This window comes from Trypanosoma cruzi, genomic scaffold (assembly GCF_000209065.1).
Source record: "Trypanosoma cruzi strain CL Brener 1047053516725 genomic scaffold, whole genome shotgun sequence".
Taxonomy (NCBI): domain Eukaryota; phylum Euglenozoa; class Kinetoplastea; order Trypanosomatida; family Trypanosomatidae; genus Trypanosoma; species Trypanosoma cruzi.
Genome location: NW_001849575.1, coordinates 498,707 through 524,712, shown reverse-complemented (window position 1 = coordinate 524,712; position 26,006 = coordinate 498,707). Strand labels below are relative to the sequence as shown.

At 54.0% G+C, this 26,006-nt stretch overlaps 5 protein-coding genes and 3 pseudogenes across 5 annotated transcripts, besides 19 other annotated features; 4 read left to right on the top strand and 4 right to left on the bottom strand.

Moving 5' to 3' along the window:
• Positions 1 to 4,480: a sequence feature (areas not merged during assembly with more than two copies in the genome that could not be assigned to a particular haplotype).
• Tc00.1047053506763.370 (uncharacterized protein) lies at positions 650 to 1,324 on the bottom strand (the record flags this gene model as incomplete). The annotated part of the gene is made up of 1 exon (XM_814638.1): positions 650 to 1,324. The coding sequence occupies one exon, from the start codon at positions 1,322 to 1,324 to the stop codon at positions 650 to 652; it is 675 nt and encodes a 224-aa protein (XP_819731.1).
• Positions 1,342 to 3,210, top strand: Tc00.1047053506763.361 (annotated as a pseudogene).
• Positions 3,608 to 4,330, top strand: Tc00.1047053506763.350 (annotated as a pseudogene).
• Positions 4,481 to 5,415: a sequence feature (haploid, Esmeraldo-like haplotype).
• Tc00.1047053506763.340 (mucin TcMUCII, putative) lies at positions 5,109 to 5,741 on the top strand (the record flags this gene model as incomplete). Its single annotated transcript, XM_814637.1, has 1 exon — positions 5,109 to 5,741. One exon carries the CDS (start codon positions 5,109 to 5,111, stop codon positions 5,739 to 5,741), a length of 633 nt encoding a protein of 210 aa, XP_819730.1.
• Positions 5,416 to 5,419: a sequence feature (areas not merged during assembly with more than two copies in the genome that could not be assigned to a particular haplotype).
• Positions 5,420 to 5,439: a sequence feature (haploid, non-Esmeraldo-like haplotype).
• Positions 5,440 to 5,588: a sequence feature (haploid, Esmeraldo-like haplotype).
• Positions 5,508 to 5,572: a microsatellite.
• Positions 5,589 to 6,407: a sequence feature (heterozygous, non-Esmeraldo-like haplotype).
• Positions 6,013 to 6,111: a sequence feature (A-rich).
• On the top strand, positions 6,307 to 7,152 carry Tc00.1047053506763.330 (mucin-associated surface protein (MASP), putative; the record flags this gene model as incomplete). The annotated part of the gene is made up of 1 exon (XM_814636.1): positions 6,307 to 7,152. One exon carries the CDS (start codon positions 6,307 to 6,309, stop codon positions 7,150 to 7,152), a length of 846 nt encoding a protein of 281 aa, XP_819729.1.
• Positions 6,408 to 18,898: a sequence feature (areas not merged during assembly with more than two copies in the genome that could not be assigned to a particular haplotype).
• Positions 8,248 to 12,131: a mobile genetic element.
• Positions 12,549 to 13,878: a mobile genetic element.
• Tc00.1047053506763.290 (mucin TcMUCII, putative) lies at positions 15,123 to 15,740 on the bottom strand (the record flags this gene model as incomplete). Its single annotated transcript, XM_814635.1, has 1 exon — positions 15,123 to 15,740. One exon carries the CDS (start codon positions 15,738 to 15,740, stop codon positions 15,123 to 15,125), a length of 618 nt encoding a protein of 205 aa, XP_819728.1.
• Positions 15,235 to 15,361: a microsatellite.
• Positions 18,899 to 19,865: a sequence feature (heterozygous, non-Esmeraldo-like haplotype).
• On the bottom strand, positions 19,353 to 20,804 carry Tc00.1047053506763.280 (mucin-associated surface protein (MASP), putative; the record flags this gene model as incomplete). Its single annotated transcript, XM_814634.1, has 1 exon — positions 19,353 to 20,804. One exon carries the CDS (start codon positions 20,802 to 20,804, stop codon positions 19,353 to 19,355), a length of 1,452 nt encoding a protein of 483 aa, XP_819727.1.
• Positions 19,866 to 20,303: a sequence feature (areas not merged during assembly with more than two copies in the genome that could not be assigned to a particular haplotype).
• Positions 20,187 to 20,225: a sequence feature (GA-rich).
• Positions 20,304 to 21,325: a sequence feature (haploid, Esmeraldo-like haplotype).
• Positions 21,326 to 25,937: a sequence feature (areas not merged during assembly with more than two copies in the genome that could not be assigned to a particular haplotype).
• Positions 21,986 to 22,023: a microsatellite.
• Tc00.1047053506763.270 lies at positions 22,279 to 24,783 on the bottom strand (annotated as a pseudogene).
• Positions 25,938 to 26,006: part of a sequence feature (heterozygous, non-Esmeraldo-like haplotype) that runs on past the window's edge.

Sequence of the window (26,006 nt, the reverse complement as noted above, 5' to 3'; positions counted from 1 at the left end):
GACGGGAGGACGCTGGAGTCGCACTGGTCGCAGCGCCACGCGAGGGATGAGTGGATGGCACCGATTGTGGGCGCCGGCGACTGCAGAGGAAGTGCTCCGCACTGAACATGAGTGAATATCGCCACATTTTCTGCGAATTGGGCGTTTCTGCCAGACGCTGCACGTCGGATTTGTATTCCCGCGGTTGGTATCTGGGGAGTATCCACGAAATGTCAGCCAAACGCCCGATGGGCCGTTGCCCCATCACTGATCCCGCACTAGATATGAAGGATATTGAGGGTGTTATTTGGCGGGGAGAATATTTTTCTGCGGTGCCTGGGGATGAGCCCTCTTCGTGGTGACTGGACACGCTTCCCAACAACACGACGGATGCGAGGGACCCGGAGGAGACACATCTCAGTGCTGCAGCGCATGCGGCATTGAGGTGTCTCGGCATGCAGTTGCATCTGGCAGTGACTGAAGAGGGTAACGTCCGTTGTTTCCCATGCACGGACGCAGCGACGATTGCGTGGGCTGCTCGACCCTACGATGAGGGAAACGTTATTTGCCGTGACCACGCGCAGGTGTGCACGATATCCGCCAGCAGCGGTAGACTACTTCCAGTGGTTTCGTGGGACGGCGAGGAGAGAGCATGTGGAGCAGGACGGTCTCACCGGCATATACTGAACAAGGATTGCCAGGGGCTTCCGTCCCCGTTGCGGAGAGCATTGAGACCGGCCGCGGCACACCACCGAAGGATGTAGACACGGCTGCTCCTCAGAAGCATCCGTCGCCAGAGGAGAAGTGGATCCGGCCAGGATGCCCCGACAGACCGCAAGAAACTTCTCTCGGTGGCAGGGATCGAAGCAGTGAGACGGACGGCAGGCAGGACACACCTCCGAATCCCGGTGATGACACTGTTGCTGCTGCTTGTCCCTGTCCGCTGCTTCTGCTTGCCTCTGCTGCTGCCGCCGTGGTAACACTCCATCGAGTTGCGGTGTGGTCCGCGTTGCGCTGCGAGGTGACTGTGCTTCCTCCTGCGTGGCCTGCACTCAGCATTGGATGTCCAATAGAAAAACATCCATTTCAATGGGTCCCTTTCTCCATATGCATGTGCTGTGTCCGCTCCGTTTTTGTGTTTGAAATTGGTTGTATTTCCGATGCACACAGGTCTTCTTGTGTTGGTTGCCGATGTTGGGGGCATCATATGGTCGTATGGCATTGCTTGTGTGTTTGTTAGATTTTCTGAGACGCACATACACAAAAAGCGGTGCGAGTGAAATGTGCACACACAAGACACACACGCATATCCAATGACATTGTCTGTGTGACTTCTACTTGACATATTATGTGGGGCGGGTTGGTGCGAGCAAGGCCGACGGAAGCGGGCAGCTGTGTGAGCCCAGCAATGGCGTTAGTGGTTGTGTGCGGGATTATATATTCCACCAGATGCTTGACGCCGTTCATGGATCGCCTAAAGTTTTTTTCTGCGATGCCCATGCTGCGTCTGTGCTGAGCTGCTCACTGCGTCTCCATGATCTCATGGAGCACGGCGTGACGCTACTCGAGGACCTCATGACACCGAGGCAGCCGATTATGAGTAGCCCTGCGCGCTACTTTTTTCCGTGGAGGATGCGTTTGTGAGCCGCGTGGTTGAGGATTGGATGGCAAAGGTCCCATACAGGGATGTACACATCTTTGTGTTGGGGTGCACCCCGCATCGCAGTCCTTAGCAACTCCCGCGGGCTCGGATAGCGCCGAGGGCGATGCGTTCCATGGACATTATGTTAGACTTTGCTGCCCCTGAAGTGCTGGTGTTCCACCTCAGCATGCAGAATGGGTTCCCTCTGCTGCTGTCGCCGCTGTCACCTCCGAATTGAGAGTCCGTTGTGGATGTTGCGACGTCACGTCTTGTGGCGGCTTTTCACGCCATGAACAACGGTGTGCCCGGCATTTGCCAACAAAACAGGGGCAACATCTGCCATGGGTTTGCCGGGACCTTTTTCGGGGGCTCGCCAGGCAATACCACGAAGAACCGGATTTCACTTAGGGGCGCCGACAGCCGCGGCAACCCGGTGCGGATCATCGTTGATTGGGGCTGTGTCACGGTGACGCCGCTGATGTACCAACGCACATGTCAGTGTCTGCTTGATGACCTGATGCCGCTGGAGAATAACTTGTATGAGCGGACCTGTAGGAATTGTCTGGGGGTGGACTCGAAGCGGCAGTAATTGATGGATGAGGAAGATGTGTACTGGTGCTTCTACCGTCATTGTTTTCTTGCGCAGTGCGTGGAGGAGCCTTCGGTGGCGCTGAAAAAACTCCACGCGTATCACCCGGGATTGGCGCAGGGCGTGGAGCCGAAGGCCAAGCTTGCGGAGTTGGGCAGTGCGGTGCGGGCTCCGCCGGAGTTTCGGGAGAGGCAAGTCAGACCGTCGCTGCACATCGATGCTTGCGCGGGGCTTGTGGCACAGTACCGGGAGAAGCGACTGGCGGAGGTGCGGGAGGTGGAACAAGAAATCGCCGTTGGGCACCAACCCCTCAGGAAAAACCTGGATGGCGTGCGGCGCCTGACGAGGAATGCCGCCATGCCCCGGCCAGTGCGTCTGCGTCTTCTCCTGTTGCTTGTGGCTGCGAGCAGCACCGACGAGTTGACGGAGGCCAGGAAGCAGCAGCAGATCCAAGACGGTGGACTGACTCCCGACGCCCATTTGTTTGCGAACCTTGAGCATGTGACGAGGAGGGCCGGGAGCGTGCAACGATACAGCACGGCGTCGGCGCAGAGCGGACGGAGCACGAGTGCCTCTGCGAGCAACGCCGCGACGGACGAGGATCCGTTTCTGAAGCAGGTCTGCATGCTTATGGAGACGGCGGACAGTAAGAGGACTCTGCGGGTTGGGCTGTCGTTGGCATCGATGGAGCGCGATCATGCGATAGGGCCAAATGGCGCGAGTGGTGGCCAAAACAGTGGAGAAGCAGGAAAAAACGCCGGGCCATTTCAAGGGTGTGGTGGCAAAGAGGAGAATCATCCTGATCTGGGTGGCGGTGGCGGTGGTGGAACGATTGCCCTCGCAACTCCTCAGCGCATTCTGCTGATTGTTTTGGGTGGTTTGTCCTGCAGCGGGAGGCGCTCGGTCTATGAGATATCCAAAAGGTATGGCCGTGAGGTGGTCATTGGGGAGCCTCGTTGCCGCGTCCTGAGGTGTGTTTTTGCAGGGACTTGGCACCCCACGGCAGTAGAACTCACGGGCGAGACACGCAAAGGAACGCATCGAGGGCCAAAGAGTGGGAAATATACAAACACACACGATTGCGGGTGTCCATGGGGATTGTGTGCGCTTCTTCCTGCATTCACTTCCTCTCCAAGAAGTGTTCAATACGATACGCGTGTGTTTCAACGGCCGCGCTGCTCGCCTTTTGCTTTTTTTTTTTTCCTGCGTGTGCGGTTGCAAATCATTTCTCTGCTACGATGAATGCGGATAAAAAAGGAGGGACATTTGTGGAGCATGCACCCACGGCTTCAGTGTTCATCCACTGATGCTGACCTTTCTTGCCGGGGCATTTGTGCACGCTTTTCCACCAATGTCTATTTTTTTTGGCAGAGGAGGCAACGGGTGGGCATTCGTGAGTGCTGCGGCGGGCTGTTGTTGCCCTCGACGGGACGCGCTTAACGGCGGCAGCTCCATGACTTTGTGCACAAAAGGAATGGGACTTTCTCCGGATCCTCACCGCAGGCGCATGCCGTGGACGGCCGCAAAGGATTGTGTGCCCGGTGTTTTTCATAGCTCCAAGGAAAAGATGGTGTTGGATGGTGCACGACGAGTGGATGTGGATTGCGTTGACCGTGCATCGCAGGTGTATCCGCTGGAGGCATTGCGGGCGACTGTGAACAAATGCTAGTACAATAAATGCAGAGGAATGAACATTTTTTAATTGGCTTCTCAGGCGGAATCCAATGTACTCAGGCAATGGGTTTACCGCGAGGATTGGCAGGAGTGGACGCACGACGAGAACTCCACTCGCGTCGTCATTCATTTCCGTCGCCGCGAGACCACAACGCAGCCCGCGCCAATAAGCCTTGCGGATTTTCTGGGATGGCATGCGCTGTTTCGCTTGGCGCCATTGTTCCCCATTCCCGAGCGTCGGTGCAGACGTCCCTGTCGATGCAAGTTCCTATCGCTTGCGGGCACACACCCATTGATTGATGATGCGGCCGACACCCCAGCCCATTGCTGGTGCTTCTGGCATGACTGCTGCACCGCCCCCAGCAGCTGGTGCAGCGGGACTGGGGACGAGAACACGGCAGACCAAGCTCAGTCAGATGGTGCTGGAAGCCCTGTCAGCGTCTCGCCTACCCCAGCGACCCACCACACCACCGGCGAGCACAGGAATCGACGGAACAGGGAAGGCATTGACGGAGTGTCAGGACACCAGTTGTCTTCCCACATCACTCTCATTCAAACAGCAGGAACAATTAACGACAACATCATTCACCAACAATGAAAAAGGAACAACGACCACTGCCGACAGCGACAGCAGCACCGCGGTCTTCTACACCACTTCCCATTTTTTGCATCTTGTTGTTGTTGCGTGTGCGGCCGCTGCTGCGGTGGCGTCCGGGCCTGCATGAAGTGGTGTGCGCTGAATATGGACGAAGGCCGATGGCAACTGAATTGTTTTTGTGATGAATGTTGGCTGCGCTTCCCGTGGACCAACAATCCACGTGGTGTGCGGGGATCTACTTTTTAATTGTTACTTTGCTTTTGTGTTGCCGTGTGCGCTGCACCTCCTCTTGTGTGTGTGCGTACACTCCGTGAGGGCTTCAGTCACGACGGACCGCTCTCGCCGTGTTTGCATGCGGTGGAGCCTTGTGTGCCGCTCCTGTTTGCTTCTCCCTCTTCCATCTGTGTGTTGGTGTTGCGGCAGGGCTGTGTGTGTGTGTGCCTGTTGCCGTGGATTGGAGTGTGTGTCGTGCGTGGTGTGCGGCGTGCGGTGCATGCCTGGCTGCTGCCCTCTCCTCATGTGGTGTGCCCTCTGTGTGTGTCTGCCGCACCTCTCGTCTCCCCTGTTGCTCTCCATGTCCCTCACTGTGCAGATCAGCTCCACACCACTGAACGACCACACTCACGATGATGACGTGCCGTCTGCTGTGCGCCCTGTTGGTGCTTGTCCTGTGCTGCTGTCCGTCCGTGTGTGCGACGCAGAGTGAAGATCCAGCTGGTAAATCTGGTTCAAAGGATGACGAGAAAGGGGAACCAAGTGAGGGGACGGATTCACCTGATGCAGCTCATCCTTCGCCACAGACAAAAGAGGAGAAAAAAGAAGAAATTAAGGGGAGGAATGAGGTACAGGAACCAAATACGGCGACTCATACGTCACAGGAAACGGCTACAGTAACCGAAACGGCAGAGTCACAAAATACTTCCAGTATTACACAGGAAAAAGATGGTGGGGAGTCTAATGGACGGACAGAACATACGAATGCCGTTACGGCAAATGAACAACATAAGGAATCTAATGCACCAACCACGACGACCACTACAAGAACGACAACGACCACAACGACCACTACTACGACAAGCACGACGACGACCACTGCGCCGGAGACGCCAAATACAACGACTACAGAGGCACCAACCACGACCACCACCCGCGCACCGTCACGTCTGCGCGAAGTTGACGGCAGCCTCAGCAGCTCTGCGTGGGTGTGTGCCCCGCTGCTGCTCGCCGTATCCGCGCTGGCGTACACCACTCTGGGCTGAAGAGGTGTGTGCGGGCTGTGCGTGCCAGCACTCAGCCACGGGGATTTGTGCGCGTCCACTGTGGTGCGATGTAACTAAATAAGAGAAAATAATGATTGTGTTTTGCTTCCTTTGCTTCCGCTGCCCTGCTGTGTGCTCCGCGTTGCTGCTCCCTGTATCCGTCACGTTGAATACATACCAGACACATCCTTATGCAAAACACGCACACAACTGTTTGCATGGACCCACTGTTGGGTGCTGGTTCATGCACGCTGGAGCCATTGGGCGCAGCTTCTTGTTTTTTTTTTTTTGACTTTTTAAACCTTATTGTTGCTTTTTTACTTGTGTTTTGTTTTTAGTTCTTTTGTGTTTTTTTTTCTCATTATTTTCTGCGGGCGGTGTGTTCGTGTTTCCCATTTCCACTGGTTTCTACTGCCTCATGGTATGTGCTGCTTCTGGGCTGCTGCCATTTGTCACTGTGCGTCGGTTGTGTGTGGTGTAGCGGACGTGTCTCTCCTTTTTGCTTTTACTCTGCGTTGACGGGGCGTTAGTTTGTGCTGAAGGCTACACGCAAGTGACAGGAGTGATGGCGATGATGATGACTGGCCGTGTGCTGCTGGTGTGTGCCCTCTGCGTGCTGTGGTGCGGTGCCGGCGGTGTCTGTACTGACGAGGTGGTACCTGTTGACGATGCACCTGTTATTTCTGCGAGTGGTGGTTCTGGAGCTGCCGACAAAGACACTGGTCGTACGGTGCCTGGTGGAGCGGAAAACCTTTCTGCACAGCAATCACAGCTGCAGAAAGTTGGGGATTCGTCACCCGGGATATCGTCATTGGAAGCTGCCTCAGGGATTGAATCAACAAAACAGCAGACGCAATCCGACCACAAATACAAGGATCCAGTGACACCTTCACAATCATCGGGAGAACGGCGGCAAGATGAACAACATGAAGGTCCACCAGGGAAACCCGGGGCGTCACTCGGTCAAGAGGAGAGGAAGCATGCATTAGATGGAGTTCCAGAGAGAAATGATCCGCCACCTGCTTCAAGTAACAACAATACCGTCAGCAGTAATAGTGAGGAGCGCACAGAAGATACTCCGAGCAGTACTGAAATTATTGTTGCCGTACCGTCAGAAGAGGGGCAGGAACGTGAAAATGTCACTCCTTCCTTGGAACAACCTCGGGAAACTTCCACAGCCGCACCGGCCATTACCACTCAAACAAGTTCCACGACGACACCGACTGACGTTAGTGAGAGCAACACCGTCAAAATGAGTGATGCATCACCAAAATCAACAAGAACCGCTCAAACAAATCATACGGCGACACCTGGCGACAGTGACAGCTGCACCGCGGTTTCCCACACCACCTCCCCTCTTTTGCTTCTTCTTGTTGCGTGTGCGGCTGCTGCTGTAGTGGTGGCCGCGTGAGAGTGAGGGAGAGAGAGCCATGCACCGCCCGCACACACACTCGCCCTTCTCACACTCTCTGAGTGTGTCCCCTTGCATGGACTCTCGCCCTCACCTCACCCCACGAGGCACACACATAATGTGCCCATTGTATATATGCATGCACACCCATGCATGCCCGTTGGTGCTCTCTTTTGCACGACACGCACCGCCGCCGTCCTGCCTGGCTGCATGGGCGGAGCACCGTAACTGTTTTTGTTTTGTTTCCATTGCCTTGAGTGGGCGACCTCTCTCTCTCTTTCTCTCCCTGTGTGTTTGTTTTGCTTTACGGGAGCAATGAGAGTGTGTGCGCTGGTCGTCCCACGCTTCGGCTTTTCTTATCGTTTTACTTGTGTTGTGGTTGAGTGCACCCATTACCTTTTTTTTTTGGATTATTGGCATGCTTTGACTGCGTACGCCTAAATTCTCCTTTTGCATTTTCTCTTTTCTTTTGAGCGACTGTAAGTCTTTTTTATCCTTGTCAAGCCATGAAGTATTTTCTTTTACGTACAGCATGCGTCAGTTGATCCACGTCACCCCACGGTCTGCAGTGCTGCTGGTGCCTCTGGTTGTGATGAGGTTTGTGATGTGTTGTTTTGGCGGGTGCTTTGCTGCCAGCCTGACGTACTCCTGCTTCTCGGACAAAGCGATGCGTGCGGACAGGGAAAATTCGATCCCGGCTGTGGTGAGGGACGACCCTTTTGGATCTGAGGGTGCGTCGCAGACATGCACCGTCATTGGGAGGAATGGATGGGCGCCCATCCGCATCAATGTGTCGACAAGGGACCTGGATGATACCAGGAAGTATTGCAGCTCAGAGCGGTAGCACGCAATGAATTCATTGGTGGCAATTGCGAGTGTGAAGGTGACGTTTTTCTATGCTGAGAAAAGGGAGGTATTTGTTTCGTTATACTTTGCTGCCACTGTTCGTTAATGGCCTGCGGGCTGTCCGTAGCGATGTGGCCAGTTTTTCCGTCTTGAACGATGCTGTCGTGCGAGAGGGTGTGTTCCCAAATAGTCGGATGCTGAGTTGTCGAGGACGGCGGCATTCCCACAGCGTGTGCGGCAGGTCCTCCCGTGGATTGTCGGGGGCTCAGCGGCTGGTGGTGGTTGCAGCAGAGGAGTGGCTGAAGGGCTACGGCTGTCATTGGAGCTTGCAGAGGTGCGTTGTCCGTTTTTTGCTCGTTGATACGCTTGACATTTTCGGTGGCGACCTGCGCTTGAGGCACTTGTTGGGAAGAACGTGGAGCTGTCGCAGAATCCACATGTGAGGCCTTCTGCAACGATTGGAGTGCCAGGGTTAGTGCGTCGGGCGTGTGCCTTCATATTGTGGACGGACGAGAAGACGCTGCTGCAGCTTGGGCAGGGCGACGTTGATCCGCTGCTCGTCGTTCTACGAGGAGGTGCCGTGGACACGCCAGGTGGAGGTTCCGGAGGAGGTCGGGGCGGTCCTGCCTCTTCAGTGAGGGAGGAGCAGCACCACCGACATAAAGGGTTGCTTGTGATCTGCAGGACGCGTGCCGGTCTGCCGAGGAGTGGGCAGGAGTCGCATCGCACCTGCGCACGAAGTCCTGATTCGATGCCCGATGTTTGCCTGCACACCAGGAATGGTCTTTTGTTGCACCGACGAGCGCCTGGCGTGCGGTGTGCACGACTTCTTCTTCCTCCTCTACTTCCTTCCAGTATAGCCCCTTGACGGCGGTAAGGAATTCCACGTGCCAGATTGGGATGCCTCATTGCTGCAGGGATCGTGCAATCGTGGCTTCTTCGTCAGCGGCCTCAGTGCTTGGGATACCGCAGTGCGATGGACAAGGTATAAATTCTGCAGGGTGACCTCGCTTCACCAAGGAAAGCAGCATAACCCAAATCCCTTCAGCAACGCATTCTCGCACGGCCAGTGGGGCAGCGCGGAGTGCCTCAATTGCCGAAAGGGAGTTTGTAGCAACCAGGATTTGTGTGGGCGATTGGGATGTTTCCAGACGACGAGGTATGAGATGTCTAAAGCCATTTTCAGTGGCAAGGCACTCTGCTCTCTATGAGCATGCGAGTCTGCCAGCTGCTGCACGATGGTCCTCCACAGGGAGATCATTTGTCTTTGTGGAGCCGTATAATGGTGCAGCGGATCCAGATGCGAGTTCGGCGAGGGATGAAGAAATGTCTGTCCATAATTCAAAATTATAATATTCTAGAGAGGAGTAAAGGGAATCAAAATCCGTGCGCTTGCCATCGTCAGAGGCGTCGTTGGCAAAGAGTGGCTGATTAAATTCCATTTTATTGCAACCCACAGTGTCCCAGGGAAAAATACGATGTTGGGTAATAGGAGGAGCGTGATTGTGGTTGTGTGGTATCCCAATAGTGCCACATACGCGTTCTAATCCATTAATAACGAAATCTTTCGGAAGTGGGATTGATGTCGCCGCTTTCCTATGCATGGACAACGGCACAGGTTCCGTGTAGATAAGGGAGCGCAAATCCTCGTGATTATGGAAACGTGCATGGTGTTCGTGTTGTGTGAGTGCATGACGCCAAATTATCTTCCGGAGCGGGAGAAGATTGGCTTCCAAGCAGACAGATGTATCTTCCGTTGTTGCACTGATGCCAAGGTGTGTTGTACAACTGTCGAGGTACAGTACTTCCGTATTATGGAGGTAGATGTAGGCGAGGCATGGGAGAATTGACTCGCCATAATATAGTGACACACCATGGACGTATCCAATCAAAAAGGATTGCATGGTGTGATGGGACGCACCAGTCTGTGCGACCAGGCGTAATTGACAACGGCGTGGCATTATCCGCTTTGCAGCGGTGGAAGCGTGCGGACCACAATTAAGGAGTTGTTCAACCGTGGTGTCCAGTAACCGCACCGAGTGTGACTGAATACGTAGGTTCCCATTGCCAGGAAGGAGATTGACCATTTCCTCTTCAGACCGTGTGTGTGAAGAGATGTGGAATAGAGCGGCTTCACTCTTATCAACGTTGATTTTTAGGCTGTGCTCGGCAGCCCATGTCGTTATAGGTGACAGGGCAGGTTGCATTGCCGCAGCACATGCATGGATGTCCGCACCTGAGGCAACAAGTGTGAGGTCGTCAGCGTACATGAGTGCGGAGGCAGAATAGATGCTGCCCATGCGGCGCAGCAGATCATCCACACAGTGGAGGAAGAGTTGGGGTCCCGGGACGCTGCCTTGCAGTACTCCGGCTGAGGTGAGCTGTTTCCGGGAGTGCTGTTCGCGAGTGCATACCACAGCATAGCGGCCCCGCAGGTAGTTGTGCAGCCAGCGTTTGGGTTTGGGGCCAAGGCGTGGAAGTCCGTCAAGCATGCCGAATAACTTCCCATGGTCAATGGTGTCGAAGGCAGTCGAAAAATCAGTCAAGGCTACGAGCGAGCGATGGTGACGAGGGTGGCGTGTGGGAGCGCCGCCTCCAGGGTGCTCATACTCCACAATGCCAAACTCATTCAATTTACGGGTAATTTTACCAATAACAATTGTCACCACGTCCGATGTAGAACGCGAAGGTGTAAATCCGAATTCACGTTGGTGTTGCGGCAATAACGCTGACAGACGACGATGAATCATTCTTTCGGTTAACTTGAATAAAACAGAGAGTGATTTGATAGGTCTGTAACTCTCTGGGCGGTATGGGCCCTTCCCAGGTTTGGAATGGGAATAGTGTCCACCGTATTCAAGGAGCCAGGCAGGCTGCCATTTGCGAAGGAGTTGTGGATCATCGTTCTAAGAGTGCCGCGCGCAACGGGCCCGGGATGGTGCAGAAACTCATTCAACATGTTGTCGTGGCCAGGGGCTGAGCCGAGCGAAGAGTCGCGGATGGCCACGTCAAGCTCATACGGCGTGAGAGGTCGATCCATTTCCCAGTCACCAGGGGGCAATGGAGTGCGGCGAGCAGCAGCAGTATAGGGTAATGTGGCACGTGAAGCTCGTACAAAATGACGGACGAGCAGATTTGCCTGTTGCCGAGGCAGGACACAGACGCGGTCCGAAGATCAGTTCGGAGCACAACCGATTCCAGTGGATGAGGGTGCGGCGCCGCCACGCCGCGAAGATATCGCCAGCTTGGGCTGGATGAAGCCCCAAGTTTTTCCACACGGGCTTCCAGAAGTGTAGTGAAGCCACGGCGTAAGGCTTGATATTAGTCCTCCACTTTTTGGATGAATTCGGCTCGAAGCAGGCTGTCTCCTGGTGAGGCAATGTGTGTGCTTTGTGTGCTGCTTCTGCGACGGACTCGGCTTGTTCCATTTCGTTTCTCCAGATCGTTTTGGGCTGTCACGCTGCCGCGCGGGATATGGCGCTCAGCTGCTCGTAAGATACCACTGCGAATGTCCAACCATGTGGACGCGGCGGCAAGAAGTGTTTCACACAACGAGGTGGAAGCAGGTCAGTCCGCTTTGCGCAGGGCAGAGGTGGCTTTCTCCCGCCGAGGCAGCGTGTTGGCTGGTCGCGGAATGCCATCATCCATCCCCACCGAGTAAGATATTAAGCAGTGGTCCGAATCCATGTAGGGAGTGGATTGCCAGTGGGTGATGCGTAGCACGCGATACGCAGTCACTTCAGGGGACGAGACATTACGATTTGTGATCCGCGTTGCCTGCACCGGGTCATTTGCCAGCCCAAAATCATGTCAATTAAAGTAGAGGACAAATCCTCTCCTCCAGTCGTTGAGGGTAGGTGTCTGTCCCAGAGTCCATGATGTAAGTTCAGTTCACCCGCGATAATCGCTGCGGGGCCTGAGCGACGAATGGCAATAATAAATGAAGAGCTCTTAAAGGTTGCTGAGGGAGGATTGTAGAGATTCACCACGCAGATGCTGGGACAGCCCTGTGGAAACACACGGACAGCAATGGTCTCCAGGAGGTCTGTGCCAGGGGGCGTCGGGCACTCGCACGGCAGAGAGTGGCGCACCAGAATGGCAACGCCACCACCGCGCCCAGTGCGGCCTGAAGAAAGTCATTATAGCCATATAGTTTTGCCGCTGTGGCAATTCGAGTATTTGTTTCCTGGAGGTGAACGATGTCAGGTGGATGCTGCTCCAGTCGCACAGCAGACGCAATATTTTTTACGGACGAGAGGGTTGCAATGTTGAGCTGCCAAATAGCGATGTAGCTATCCACCTCGGGGCCGGAATTCTTGTGGACGTCACCGCCACGGGTGATATCAACGGAATGACCGCAGCGAAACGGTCGTGCAGTTTTGTCCGACAGTCTGCAGGCAGACCGCTTCACCTCCCCACACCGGGCATGGCGTGGAACCTTCTCGAGGGGTGGAGTTGTCTTGGTCTTCGTCGTGCTAGCAGCAATGCACCGCAGCGGAGTTCCTATATGCAACCAGAGCCCCAGCACCGCGACAAGGTGCGACTTCATCGCTGGGGAACTTGGATAGTCGCAACGGATGGCGGTGTCGATGTTCCCAAGTCAGCCTGGGTTGGAATATTGCTCTCATCCTTGCATTCCTCGGAGATAATAGAAAAGGCCAGTATAAACTGCGGTATACGCCCATGCAGCTACAGGACGGAATCCCGTGCGCTGCTCCTTGCCCTAGAGAAGCTGATTATCCCTCGTATCCAGCACGGGCATAAAACCCTGCTTGTGGTTACAGACAGTCAGTCTCTTCTAGCGGCTCTAAACAAGGGCCCGCTCAGTCAGACAGACTGGACGGAGGACCGGATCTGGCAACGTCTCTTGACACTGACGTGTGCTGGCTGGTCTGTGCACCTGCAGTTTTGTTACGGACATTGTGGAGTACATGCTAACGAGCTTGCAGATCAGTATGCGACGCAGACTATGGAAACTGGACAATACACGGAGCAAGGAATTGCACCTTTATGGCATACGGATCTGCTGACATGTTTTACTACCCAGCTCACCAATAAGTGGCGTAGTACGATTCGTCAAGACACTCATCGCTACTTGCTTTGCGGCACAAGGCCATCAGATCTCAGCGGTAAGGACCTGATCACTCAGGAAGTTCTTCACCGTCAAGAACTGGTTCACCTCGCAAGGGCAAGGTGCGGCGAATCTGAGCTCTGGGGCCGACTATACTGGGCTGTGAGAGATTGCACGAACCAATGCCGTTTCTGCAACATCTCACCAGAACAGTCTGCGTATATGCGCTCTAACAACGATCCAACTGCACCGGGGACGGACACTGTTCCCCCGTCGGCAAGGGAGGAAGACGTCTCTCCAGTAAGGAGACGGACCGTCACACGCCGTCGGAAGGAGAATTGCCCGTACCGCGATTCTATATTGACGGGATTCTCGAATCTCGTCAGTCACTGTCGGTCATTTCACCCGGAACATCCTCCACCGCTTCCCGAGCTCAAATGCGATTTCTGTGACATGGTTTTCCCCACACGTAGAAGCACCGCACAGCACAGAAGTCGCTGCGCACACAACCCAGACGCCAACCGACATCTAAACAGCAGTGCCAGGAGGCGATCACTGCTGCCGCAGGATCAGCCAGCTTCCACAAGCGCGCCAATTGGCCCGCAGGAGACCTTGCACCATCTGCTTCTAGAATGTCCAGGCGCCTTGGCTGTGCGCCAAAGACTGGGCATTGAACAGGACCTCCGCCTCGGAAAGTTCTCTCAATGGCAGTTGCTTCATGGCAGCAAACTCATGTCGTTGCTCGACCACCTCCTCGGCATTCAGATGGCATTGTATGGCTAGACGCGCTGGTAAAAGTACGGAAAAAATAATAATGAGCATTCTCTCCACTATAGAGACGTGGTGCATCTTGCGATCCCGATGGCGGCTCTCCCGTTCCACCGCTGTTTTTGCGCAACAATTCATCACCGTCATTTTTGTGATTTGGTCGGCTTCGTGTTGCGCTCCGGGTTCTCCTCCTTCCTCGCCTTGCGGTGTTTCCTTCGCCGTCCCTGGCACCTCTGACTCTCCCGTGACGGTTTGTTCCGAAGCCTGACTGCCCTGGGAGGTCCTCCCGCCACCAGCGTGCACTCCACCTGCTGCCTGCTGAGATGCGTCGGGGCGTGGGGATGTTGTGTCTGCAGCGTGCCCTCCGCCCAAAGACTCCGGTCCACTTGCACGCATCCGAGCAGCAGACGCGCTGCCAGTGCCGGACGGATTGCAATTGTTACTTCGCAGTGGATCGCTGCTGGATTGATCCTGCCTCGTCGGAGCAGTGAGTGGTCCTGCGGAGGTGGGACTATGGCCCTCACCCGCGGTGCTTTCTCCACCCTCCTCGTCTTCCTCCTCTTCCTGATTGCTATTGTCCTCAGAGTTCACATTCCCCTTTCGTCCAGAGCCACCGGCCACGGACCCAAATTCCGCAGCCATCACAGCCCGCGCGTGCTCAGCAGCCACCGCGCCATCACAAGCGGGCCGCACACACACACCGTCGCAGCACATAGCCAGTCATCATCACGAATAGTGGAGTCGCCCAACGCTGTGGAGCCGACCTGCAAAAGCACAGAAAACAAAAGGAAAGACACAGCTGCTACACCACGCACAGCCACCGCACAGTGACAAATGGCAGCAGCCCAGCAGCAGCGGCAGCGCACACACACCATGAGGCAGTTGAAATCAGTGAAAGGGCAAAAACACACAAAGCCCCGCAGCAAGTAAACAGAGAAAACACACAAAACAATTAGAAACAAAACACAGGTAAACAAACAGCAATGAAGTTAAAAATGTAAAAACACAAAAAACAAGGAGCTGCACAGTATGGCTCCAGCGCGCACGCACCCATCCTCAAATGTGATTCCACGCAAACAGTTGTGTGCGTGTCATGCATATGAGTGTGTCTGGGATGCGTTCAACGTGACGAATGTGGGGCACAACACGGAGCACACAGCAGGGCAGCGGAAGCAAAGGAAGCAAAACACAATCATTATTACTCTTATTTATTACTTAGAAAAAGAAATGAGACTCACAAGTCCCCGTGGTAGAGTGCTGGCACGCACAGCCCACACACATCTCTTCAGCCCACAGTGGTGTACGCCAGCGCGGATGCGGCGAGCAGCAGCGGGGCACACATCCACGCAGAGCTGCTGAGGCTGCCGTCAATTTCGCGAAGACGTGACGGTGCGCGGGTGGTCGTCGTGGTTGGCGCCTTTGTAGTCGTAATTGGTGCCTCGGTGGTAGTTGGTGCCTCTGGGGCAGTGGTGGTGGTTGTCGTCATTGTTGTAGTGGTCGTCGTGGTCGTCGTGGTCGTAGTTGGTGCGGCGGCCTTCTTTTGTTCATTTGACGTGTTAGTGTTCGTGTTTTCAGTCTCTTCCTTGCTTAATTGCCCTTCCTGATCCTGTTTCTTATTGGAAGTATTTTGTGACTGTGCCGTTTCTTTTATTGTACCCGTTTCCTGTGACGTATGAAGCGCCATATTTGGTTCCTGTACCTCCTTCCTTTTCTCCTCCTCTCCTTTCTGTGGCGAAGGAGAAGTTGTACTATGCGATTCCATCCCCTCACCTGTTCCCTCTTTCTCGACACCCTTTGAAACAGAATTTTTTCCAGTTGTATCTCCACTCGTTGTCCCGCACACGGACGGGCAGCAGCACAGGGCAAGCACCAACAGGGCGCACAGCAGACGGCACGTCATCATCGCGAGTGTGGTCGTTCAGTGGTGTGGAGCTGATCTGCACAGTGAGGGACATGGAGAGCAACAGGGGAGACGAGAGGTGCGGCAGACACACACAGAGAGGGCACACCACATGAGGAGAGGGCAGCAGCCAGGCATGCACCGTACGCCGCACACCACGCACGACACACACTCCAATCCACGGCAACAGGCACACGCACACACACACAGCCCTGCCGCAACACCAACACACAGATGGAGAAAGGAGAAGCAAACAGGAGCGGCACACAAGGCTCCACCGCATGCACATACGGCGAGAGCGGTCCGTCGTGTCGGCACCCCTCACGGAGGATACGCACACACACAAGATGAGGTGCAGCGCACACAGCAACAAAAAAGCAAAGTAGCAATAAAAAGAGGAAGATCCCCGCACACCACGTGGATTGTTGGTCCACGGGAAGTGCAGCCAACATTCATCACAAAAATAATTCAGTTTCCTTTGGCCTTCGTTCATATTCAGCGCACACCACTTCATGCAGGCCTGGCCACCACTGCAGCAGCAGCCGCACACGCAAAAACAAGAGCAAGAAATGGAATAATGCAAGCAACCATTTATTTGCTTTTCTGTTTGGATGTTGGCAGACGTCTGCATGCGTTTTGTTTTGCGGAGGGCAAACCTTCATGCCTGGATCGTGTGTTGGGGATTTCTGCAGGGTGCACAATTCGTTTACTTTTCCCCTTGTGAATGTTTCTTGTGTTGGTGCAGCCAACAATTCGGTTTGTGTTGTTCCTGCCTTTCGCTGGTAAGGTGTTGCAATAGATGTTTGTTTTTCCTTTCGTTGCTGTGGCACCCGATTCCTCGCCGTTTATTTCGGTGGAAATGAAAATATGTGAGTGGACTCCCACACACCAGAACGCACCTTCGCTCCTATTTGTTGGTGCATGGAAGGGCATGTGTGTTTGGTGGTGTCTCGTCCATATATTTTGAGGGTGTACATTCCCCTGCAGGCTGAGGGCGGGATGACGCTCCGTCGCGGTGCACTTCCCTCGCATGCCGCCCACTGTGATTCATCATGCATCACCCTCTCACACATTCCGTGGTGCCACACCGCTGATATTATTGCAGCCGCTATGATTGCGCGTACTTCACGCATTCGATTGTGCCACAATACATCCGCTCGTGTGGCCGCCGCATCCAAACAGCGGTGCCCAACACCGTGAGCGGCAGTCCACATCCCTGCATGTCCCAACGCAGTGGTGTTCGACTGTCAGCCAGGCGTCAGACAACAAGAGAGTCTTGTGCTGGCAGTACAACACACGGAGCTGCAGTGAATGACTCGGGCGGGGACGCATCTATTCGTCGCAAAGCAGTGAAAAGGAGTCGGGCAATATAATGCCGGCTGCATTCACGACACCACATCCACAGCCAAAGCATGCGATGTGACGTGTGTTTCACTGTTGCTGTGAAATGCCTGCAGACGACGTCACTAGTGGAGGCATGCCACCCATGATCAGCGGACAGACAATAATCGGCATGGGAGGCCACAAGAGGCAGCAACGACGCCAGCAGCAGGAGCAGATCCCTCTCTCCCTCCGTTGCCTTCGAGAAGTAAATATTCCACCAGCCACAGCCGACTGTGCCATCGTGACACCCCATGCACGTCGTGGCTGCGTCAACACATCCTGTTCCCTGCTGCGCCTCAAAAGATGCCTCACTCCGTCCACTAAGTGCATCGGTGTGGGCCGTGCCTGGGCTGTTCGTGAGGACCACAACGATGTGAGGGTCACCGAGTCGCAGCATGTTTGTTGTGACGTTGTTGCATGGCACCTGCACACACACACACACACACGCAGCGCCTGCATCCCTCCCTTTTGTGTCCGCCCTCTGCCGGAGTGGCCACACACACGGGCAGCAGCAAAATCATTTCACCCTCGACGATCCAAAATCAACACCGACATCCCTCGCGACGCAAAGATCTCAGTTGCCAGCACGGGCTTCCTGCCGCTCTGCCATCGACGCTGAAACACGGCACAGTGCACGCACCTATTTTCCTCGTGTGCAGTCAGCCGTTTGCTTCACACATTCTTCGATGGGCTGACGTCCACAAAAGCACGCCACAAAAGGCCACTGTGATCGCACACGCTCTTGCGATGAGCGTCTGTGTGTGCATGGATCCGCTGCTCACACGTGCTGGCACGACCGCATGCAGCCGGTGCCCTCGTGCCAGTTCATCCGCTCCAGCACGGAAAAGAGAAAACGGCCTATTCCCGATGCACTTATTCCCACCAGCAGCACCAACACGCTGGTCGTCAGCCGTCATCCCTCAGCACATCCAGGAACGCTGAAAAGTGACGTGGAACTGTCAGCCAGCAACGCCGCGATCCCCGCACGCATGTCGGCTCCACCAGAGAAGACACACAAATCACAAACAACGCCCTTCACACGTCATCCGAACATCATTCCGACACACCGTGACACGCCAAACAGAAGTATTCGTCACCCCAATGCACCTCCCCACACAATCACATAGTCCATGCACCACGTACGGCAGCAGCCCACACGCGGTCCAACAAATGTTCCTCGGATCAGTGTTATCCACGTGCTGTGGTGGAAAGTAAACAAAAGAGACGAGCTGCCAAACCCCAAAAGAGTGCCACGACTGGCCGCAACTCAACGGAACGCAGCCACTCAAATGAATTCAGTCCTGATTCCCTCAAACTCCCACCTTCCCCCCAAAAAGCTGCAAAAGATTGAAAAAAAACGCACCATCCAATGAATTCTTTGTGCAACACCAAAAGAAGCCGCGGTGCCTTATGCTGCCCTCACAGTCCGTTGATGATGCCTGGATGCGGATGGGCACCCATCGGTTCTTACAAACGACGCCGCACACCCGCGACGCATCCTGCGCTCTGAGACACGCGTCCCTCACTATCACCAGAGACGCCCACGCACCGTCGGTACGCAACAAATCGTCAAGGAACGAAGGATACGTCAGGCTGACAGCAAGACATCCGCCGACAGATCACGTCGCAGAAATCATCAATAACAGCACCAGCAGCGATGCAGGCAGCGGAGTAAAGTGGATCAGCTGACGCATGGCGTATGTCAAAGAAAAAAGCTTGGTGGCGTCACAAGGATACAAGAGGCTGACACTCTCTCAATAAGAAAGAAACAATATAAGAATACAAAAAAACAATTTTAAGCGTCCGCAGTCAAAGCAAGCCACTAATCGAAAGGAGGGTAATGGGTGCACTCAACCACAACACAAGTAAAACAATAATAAAGAAGCCAATGCGTGGGACGACCAGCGCACACACTCTCATTGCTCCCGTAAAGCAAAACACACACACACAGGGAGAGAGAGAGAGGTCGCCCACTCAATGCAATAAAAACAAAACAAAAACAGTTACGGTGCTCCGCCCATGCAGCCAGGCAGGACGGCGGTGGTGCGTGTGGTGCAAAAGAGAGCACCAACGGGCCTGCATGGGTGTGCATGCAATATATACAATGGGCACATTATGTGTGTGCTTCGTGGAATGAGGTGAGGGCGAGAGTCCATGCAAGGGGACACACACAGAGAGTGAGAGAAGGACGAGTGTGTGTGCGGGCGGTGCACGGCTCTCTCTCCCTCACTCTCACGCGGCCACCACCGCAGCAGCAGCCGCACACGCAAAAAAAAGAAGAAGCAAAAGAGGGGAGGTGGTGTGGGAGAACGCGGTGCTGCCGTCACCGCCGCCAGGTGTCGCCGTGCCATTTGTAATAACGGCGTTTTTGTCTTTCGCGGGTTCTTTTTGTATGTTTTCGGGATGTTCATGCTGTTGATGGTCATCTGCAAATACCGTTTCAATGGGTTCATCATCGTTGCGACCCGTCGCGTTTTCCTCGTCTGCATCATGAGTGACAGCAGCTTCACCAGCAATGGCTGATGCGGGTGACGATTGTGGGTCAGTGGTTCCATGGGATTTACTCTGTGTGGCAGCCAAAGGGGTTTCTTCTTCCAGCTGCTCTCTTAAACCGTCAGTTAGCTCTTTCTTATGCAATGCCTCTGGTGGTACAGGTGACTGTGACTTTCGCGTCGCTTCTGACCCCGAAGATGAGGCGAGCGGTGCCGTTACTTCTTGCGGTCGTTGGCCTTGTTGTCGGTTTTTATTCATTTCTTCCTCAGCGTCTGAATTTTGCTGTATTGCTTGCAGTGGATTTTCTTTTTCTTGACCTCCTTTTAGTTCTTCATTTTGATGCTTACTTTGTTCATTTTCCCTTTTTATTTCTTGTGGTTCTTTTCCTGGTTCATGAAGTGTACCCTGGTTTTCGATTGAGTGTTCGACAACTTGTATTTGTTCTTTTTCTTCTTTTGGGACTTTTGTTTTTTTGTGCAGTCTTTCACCTTCTCGTCCAATTTCTCCTTCACTTTGATTTGCAAGCCGGGACTGATTTTCTTGTCCATGATTCCTTTTATGTTCTTCGTCCAGTTCTTTTTCTTTTTCCTTTTCCTTTTCTTCTTCTTTTTCGACTTTATTGCCGGGTGTCGTTCCTGCCACTCCACCGGGTGGCGGGGGGTTGTGGGCCGCTGCTGCTACATCAGGCGACGGATTTTCTCTTGGGGGCTCTCCCACTGCGTTAGATGAAGTACTGCCTCTGGATCCCGCCTCACCATTACTGCTGCCAGCTGAAGAATCAACATCCAAAGAGAGAGGCCCTGAAGGCTCATTTTTACCGTCACTACCACCAGAAGGACCAGAAGGAGAAGCAGCTGCACCAGCAGGGGCACCAGCGACACCAACAGTAACGGGAACAACGGCGATGGAGTCTTCACTTGAACCCGAATCGTTGAGTCCTGCAACAGGAGTCTCTCCTTCAGCCGAAGCTTCAACGGCAGTAATGGGCAACGTTGACCGCAATGGCACCGTAATCGCCGTTTTATTACATCCGCTCGACATGTGGAAGAAACACGCTCCCAACACTTCCGACGCCATGCAGCCACCCAATGCGTTGTTCTCCCCGTCCCTCGCATAAACACCGCCAGCACCGCACCACAGCACGCAGAGGGCACACACCAGCAGCACACGGCCAGCCATCATCATCGCCATCACTCCTGTCACTTGCGTGCAGCCTTCAGCACAAACTAACTCCCCGTCAACGCAGAGTGAAAAGAAAAAAGAAGGAGACAATTCACACAACAACACGCACTGTAAACAACGGCACCAGAAGCACGCACACCAACCTGCAAAACAGAAGTAAAAAAGCAATACCAAAACAAAAAAAAGGGTTTATTGCCCAATTGGAGTCGCCTCTGCCTTGAAAAAAAAAACATACCTCACCAGAATTAACATTTCATACACCATGCAGTTCAGCAGGTCTGTGTTTTTGTATAAATAATGCCTGCATGAGAAAAAAGGTTTTACTGTTCCACCAGCCCACACAAAACACTATTCACATTTCATTGCGGCATCCGGCCTTTTCCTCCAATCCTCCTTTCGTGCAGTCCGTGGGACGCACTGCAATGAGGCCGGCACCGCGTGTGGGCAACAAAAGACAAAACAAAGAGGAGAAACACGTCACACACGACAGTGTGCAGCAGCCGAACATTACGTAAATAAAGGGTGCTTATCATTCCAGGAAGACAACAACAAAAATAAATAATAACAAAAGTAAAAAGAAAACCCGCGGAAAACGCGGCACATATTCTCCGTGAGGAGTCGCAAATCCACACTCCGTGTCTCAGAAGACTGCCACAACTCCACACAGTCCCAAAAACAGAGGCAGCAGTGGTTTCTCCACACACAAGATGATAATTTCGCTGCCTCCCACCGTCGGCAAGGACATGTCACCTTCGAAAAAGACTCCTCTGCTCGCTTAGATCTTCTTGTTTAAAAAAGATGCGCTCTGTGTGGCGCTGCTGCACGCACTGCTGTTTGTCGGCTCCTTGGCGGCGGGGGCGGGTACTCGAGGACCATGGATGCTGTCCCATCGCTGCACACATCGGTGGTATTGGGCGTCGTGAGGTCAGGAGTCAAATACCCCTCCGTTCCTACGTAATTATTCGTGCCATCGCAATCCGAGCAGCTCTTCGCCGCAAAATCGCAGAATATCGCATTGAAAGCCTCCTCTTCCGTTAGATCTTGAGTGTCTGGATTCTTATCAGTACGACACGCAGTCCAGCAGCTCTCGCCGACTGGGCGCCAGTGCACACTGGGATCTTTGCTTCCACACAACAACTCCGTCTCCACACACGCCACACAATCATCATCATTTTCCGCGTACACGTGCGAGCAGCAGCAGTAGTAGTAGTAGTAGTAGTAGTAGTAGAGTTGCTGAATTCGGTGAGCAGATCTGCGCACAGAGCGGAGAATAGAAAGGCAAAAGGGAAATAGAAAGAGGTGCAGCAAAAAGACTCACACACATCGTCCCGGTGTCGCTGTTGCGTGCGCGGTAATGATGCGACCTCCCGCGGCAGGCGCAACTCGCACACTGCACGCATTGCAAAACGGGATCCACAAAAGAAATACACACATAACGACAGAACAGCCACCAAAAACTAGAAGGAAGAGAGAACCACAACCATCTCCCCCTACTTGCACAACAAACGGCCCTCCACTTTTTAAGCAATATAGTTTCTGCAAGCTCTCCATCGTTCCGCTCCACGCTCTCAGCGCCCACAGTGGGATCCAGCACATCGTACAGGTGAAAAACGAAACCTGTCTCACTCCCGTCGGGGAAAAAATAAAATTACCGTGACGACAACAACAACGGTGCAAGGGTGTCGCATCGGATGATACGATGGCGTTGTTGGCGTCCAGATAAATGACGCGTACCCTCGAAAATACGCGTGGAAGATATGGCACGTAAGACTGCAGAGTTGCGTCCTCAGATAAACGGTATTCGGAGCCAACCCTCTCTTTCTTGATGGAAAAAATGGGTCAAGAATGTCGTCAGAGAGGCAACAGTGCAGAAGGCAGGGAGGGTAAAGTACCGCACACGGGAGCCAAATATTCGACTGTCTCGTCCCTGGAAAAGTACAACCAACTTGGCCAGGGTTGTCTCGCTCTCTGGCGATGGCACATTCAAAAAAAAAAAGACTCACAGTATTGAGGGGACTCAAAAAAGCCCCAACGCGCGTGCTGCGACTCCACGAGAGTGTGGACGGTCTGCATGTGTCCATGCAAGTCACAGTCGATAGGCGCATTATAGGGGATACTGCTTGAGTGCGCCAAACGACGGTTACTTGCCTCATGCCACATCACAGGCAGGCCGTCCCCCATCAATCCCTGCAGGATTCGCCTACACTCCTCCAAGGAGTACTGGGGGCATCCGTTGTGCTGCACGCGGATTGCACCATCTTCCACAAAGGGTCTATTCAATAAAAGGCCGCGGTTAAACAGCCCGTCCACAAAAATCCTCAAAGGACCGCCACCCACCGCGTGCTGAGGTGGGAAACTAACGCGATGAATAAGTCTCCGGTAGGCTTCATCGTGAATACAAAACCGCTATTCCCTCCGTCACAGCGTCATCATCAACACAGCAACAACGCGCCAGTGCCGGCTCTGTTGGGTACAATGGGAGAGAAACTCCCATTCTCCAAGCCATGATGTCAACAAGAGAGTCAGACGGCTGCCCTGCCATGGCGATAACGTGTCCCATCAGGCGCAGCAGAATATCAGAGTCCAGCAGATTGGAAGGCTCGGCTATCACCCCGCCAATGAGAGAAATGCGCGCCACCACGCGATGCTCCGCTGGCAGTCCGCCTCCATATTGTGTTCCCTCAGTAACGGACTCTGCGTCAGCAGCAAGTGAGGCAAACCTCGGTTTGCTCCGCCTGAAATTCCCCCGGCATCTGCTCAATTCACCGCCATGGAAAATCGGCGATGTGCGGCTGCAAAGCATTTGATCGTTTCAGCAAACAAATTGGAGAAAAAGGGCTCAAACGCACCCACAAGACTCCCAGCAAGAAAAGGTACACACGGCATGACTGACACGAGTCAAAGTCATCTTTCTAAGACAAAGCATGGATGACTCTGCCGACGCCACACCCGCACCATATGCCATCAACTCCTCCACGGCAATAATCCTGCAGCGTGCGGAGAGGACGTTTCACGAGCGCATTATTGGCGGAGCCAAACAACTGTACCGTCAGCAGATGGCAGCTGTCGGCGGGGGAAAGTGAAGGTGATGGGACTGTTGGGGAGGGTCGATGCGCAGTGTCCCCCACAAATACGAGGCGGGTGAAGTGAAATAAACTCGTCTGAACGTCACCGGCCACCAAGATGCATTGCTCCCTGCTGTGAATATTGATGAGCTCGAGGCTGGAGCAACTACTCGCAATGCGTGAAAGCGTCTTTTTGCACTGGCGCTGCGATTCACATTAGACGGGCAACTTCAGAACAGTCGATCCCCAGCAGTAAAATGCAGCTGGAAGTGACGCTGTGGATTCTCGATTCCCCCGGCAACGGAGGGCGGAGAAGAAAACTGGTCTCCCCAGCTGCGCGGCATCCATCCATTCACTCTGTGCGTCCGGAGTGCCCCGCAGCTGCCTTGAGAGATGCGGCGGACAGACCTCCCTTATTTTCGCCTCGATCCGTCAACGAAGTCTTTCGCGGAGGCGTCGGCACACACCGAAGTCTCCCTCGTGCCCACCAAACAAAAGACACACCCGTTGAGCATCGTCACGTGCATCGACGGCCACGCAAATAAATATCCACCGCAACGCAAAGTGTTTCTTATTGGACACCAAAAGAAAACTGGAGGCGGCGGCCTGGACAACACAGACATCAAATCATCCGCCAGGCAACGCTGAAATACATGCGAAAGAGCCAACGCGGGACCAGCAGCACAGCCACTCGAGAGCTGCTGCGTGAACTCCACGGCAAATGGATCAGCCTCAACGCATGGGGCACTAATTACGGTGGGTGACAGCGCGAAAGCCAACGGTTCCGCAATGCCGGGAATTGTGGAGACGGCATTCAAACCCTCCCGGGATTCGTGTGCAAAGACACGCAAATAATTCGCCCCTCGGTGCAAGTCGTCACCATAATCCTCATCGCTCTCCTTGCCGTCATTCGTATTGTCACACTAAGAGCCGGTAAGGGAAGGTACAGCTATGATGATTGTGACATCACACTGAATGAAACAACACAATGCCTCGAAGGGTGCCAAGTGCAGGCATCCCGTCAGGCGGCGACACGGCGCAATCTTAGCAATGTACGAAGCAAAGGCAACGAAACAGCTTTCATCCGCCATCGTAATCGCGTCCAGCAGGTTCGCCCTCTTCTGCTCGTTCGGCGCCTCGACCTTCTCCGCAGCACCAACAGCCGCTGCCGTAGACCACGCTGCTGCTGCAATCACTCCCACAGAGAGACAAGGAAGAGTGTGTGGAATTGTGTGCCGAGAGCACAGCGACTGTCATCGCCAGAGGAGACCATCGTGGCACCGTCCGTCACGCGCCAGCACACACCGAGCAAAGCACGTACTCGGCAGTGCAAATACATTCTTGCAGAGCTCTGTGCAAATACTTGTGTGTGGGTGTGTGATGGAGAAGCTGAAAAGAGGAGCACAGGGAGGCACATCAACACAGCAAGAGGCACAGCTGGATGGCAGCGATACATGCGGTACGGCCCCAACCTCAACAATCACGCACGGTGGCAGCACACACAAAAACAAAAAAGAGAACAAAAAAAAACACGGCGGCAGGGTGTGGCTGTGTGTGTGGCGCTGCGGGTGTCTGCCCGCCCTGGCCGCAAAAAACAAAACAAGAGGGAAAGAAATGTGTGCTCCGCCCCACAGGCCCTCGTCGCACGCCCACGCGTCACGGGTCCCTCAGCGCACCGTTCGTCGCGGCCCCTCCTCATGCGTGCAGCAGGCGAGGCGCACAGGGCCGTCGTCATGAGCGTGTCGGTGGGTGTGCGAGTGGAGCAGTTGGGCGGGAAACACACGGCACCCCTCACAGGAAGAGTGCAGAAGAAACAATTAAAAGAGGGAAGAGTAGAAAAGAAAAAACGTCCATAGTGGTTGCCCCCAAAAGGAAAAAAAGGAGGGATGAGGGATGAGAGATTTAAAACGCAAAAATTAATAACAAAAAAGACTACCAAAAATTTTTAAAGCAAACAGGAAAAAAATTTAATTTTACAAAAAAACAAAAAGCCGAAGCGTGGGACGACCAGCGCACACACTCTCATTGCTCCCGTAAAGCAAAACACACACACACAGGGAGAGAGAGAGAGGTCGCCCACTCAATGCAATGGAAACAAAAAAAACAGTTACGGTGCTCCGCCCATGCAGCCAGGCAGGACGGCAGC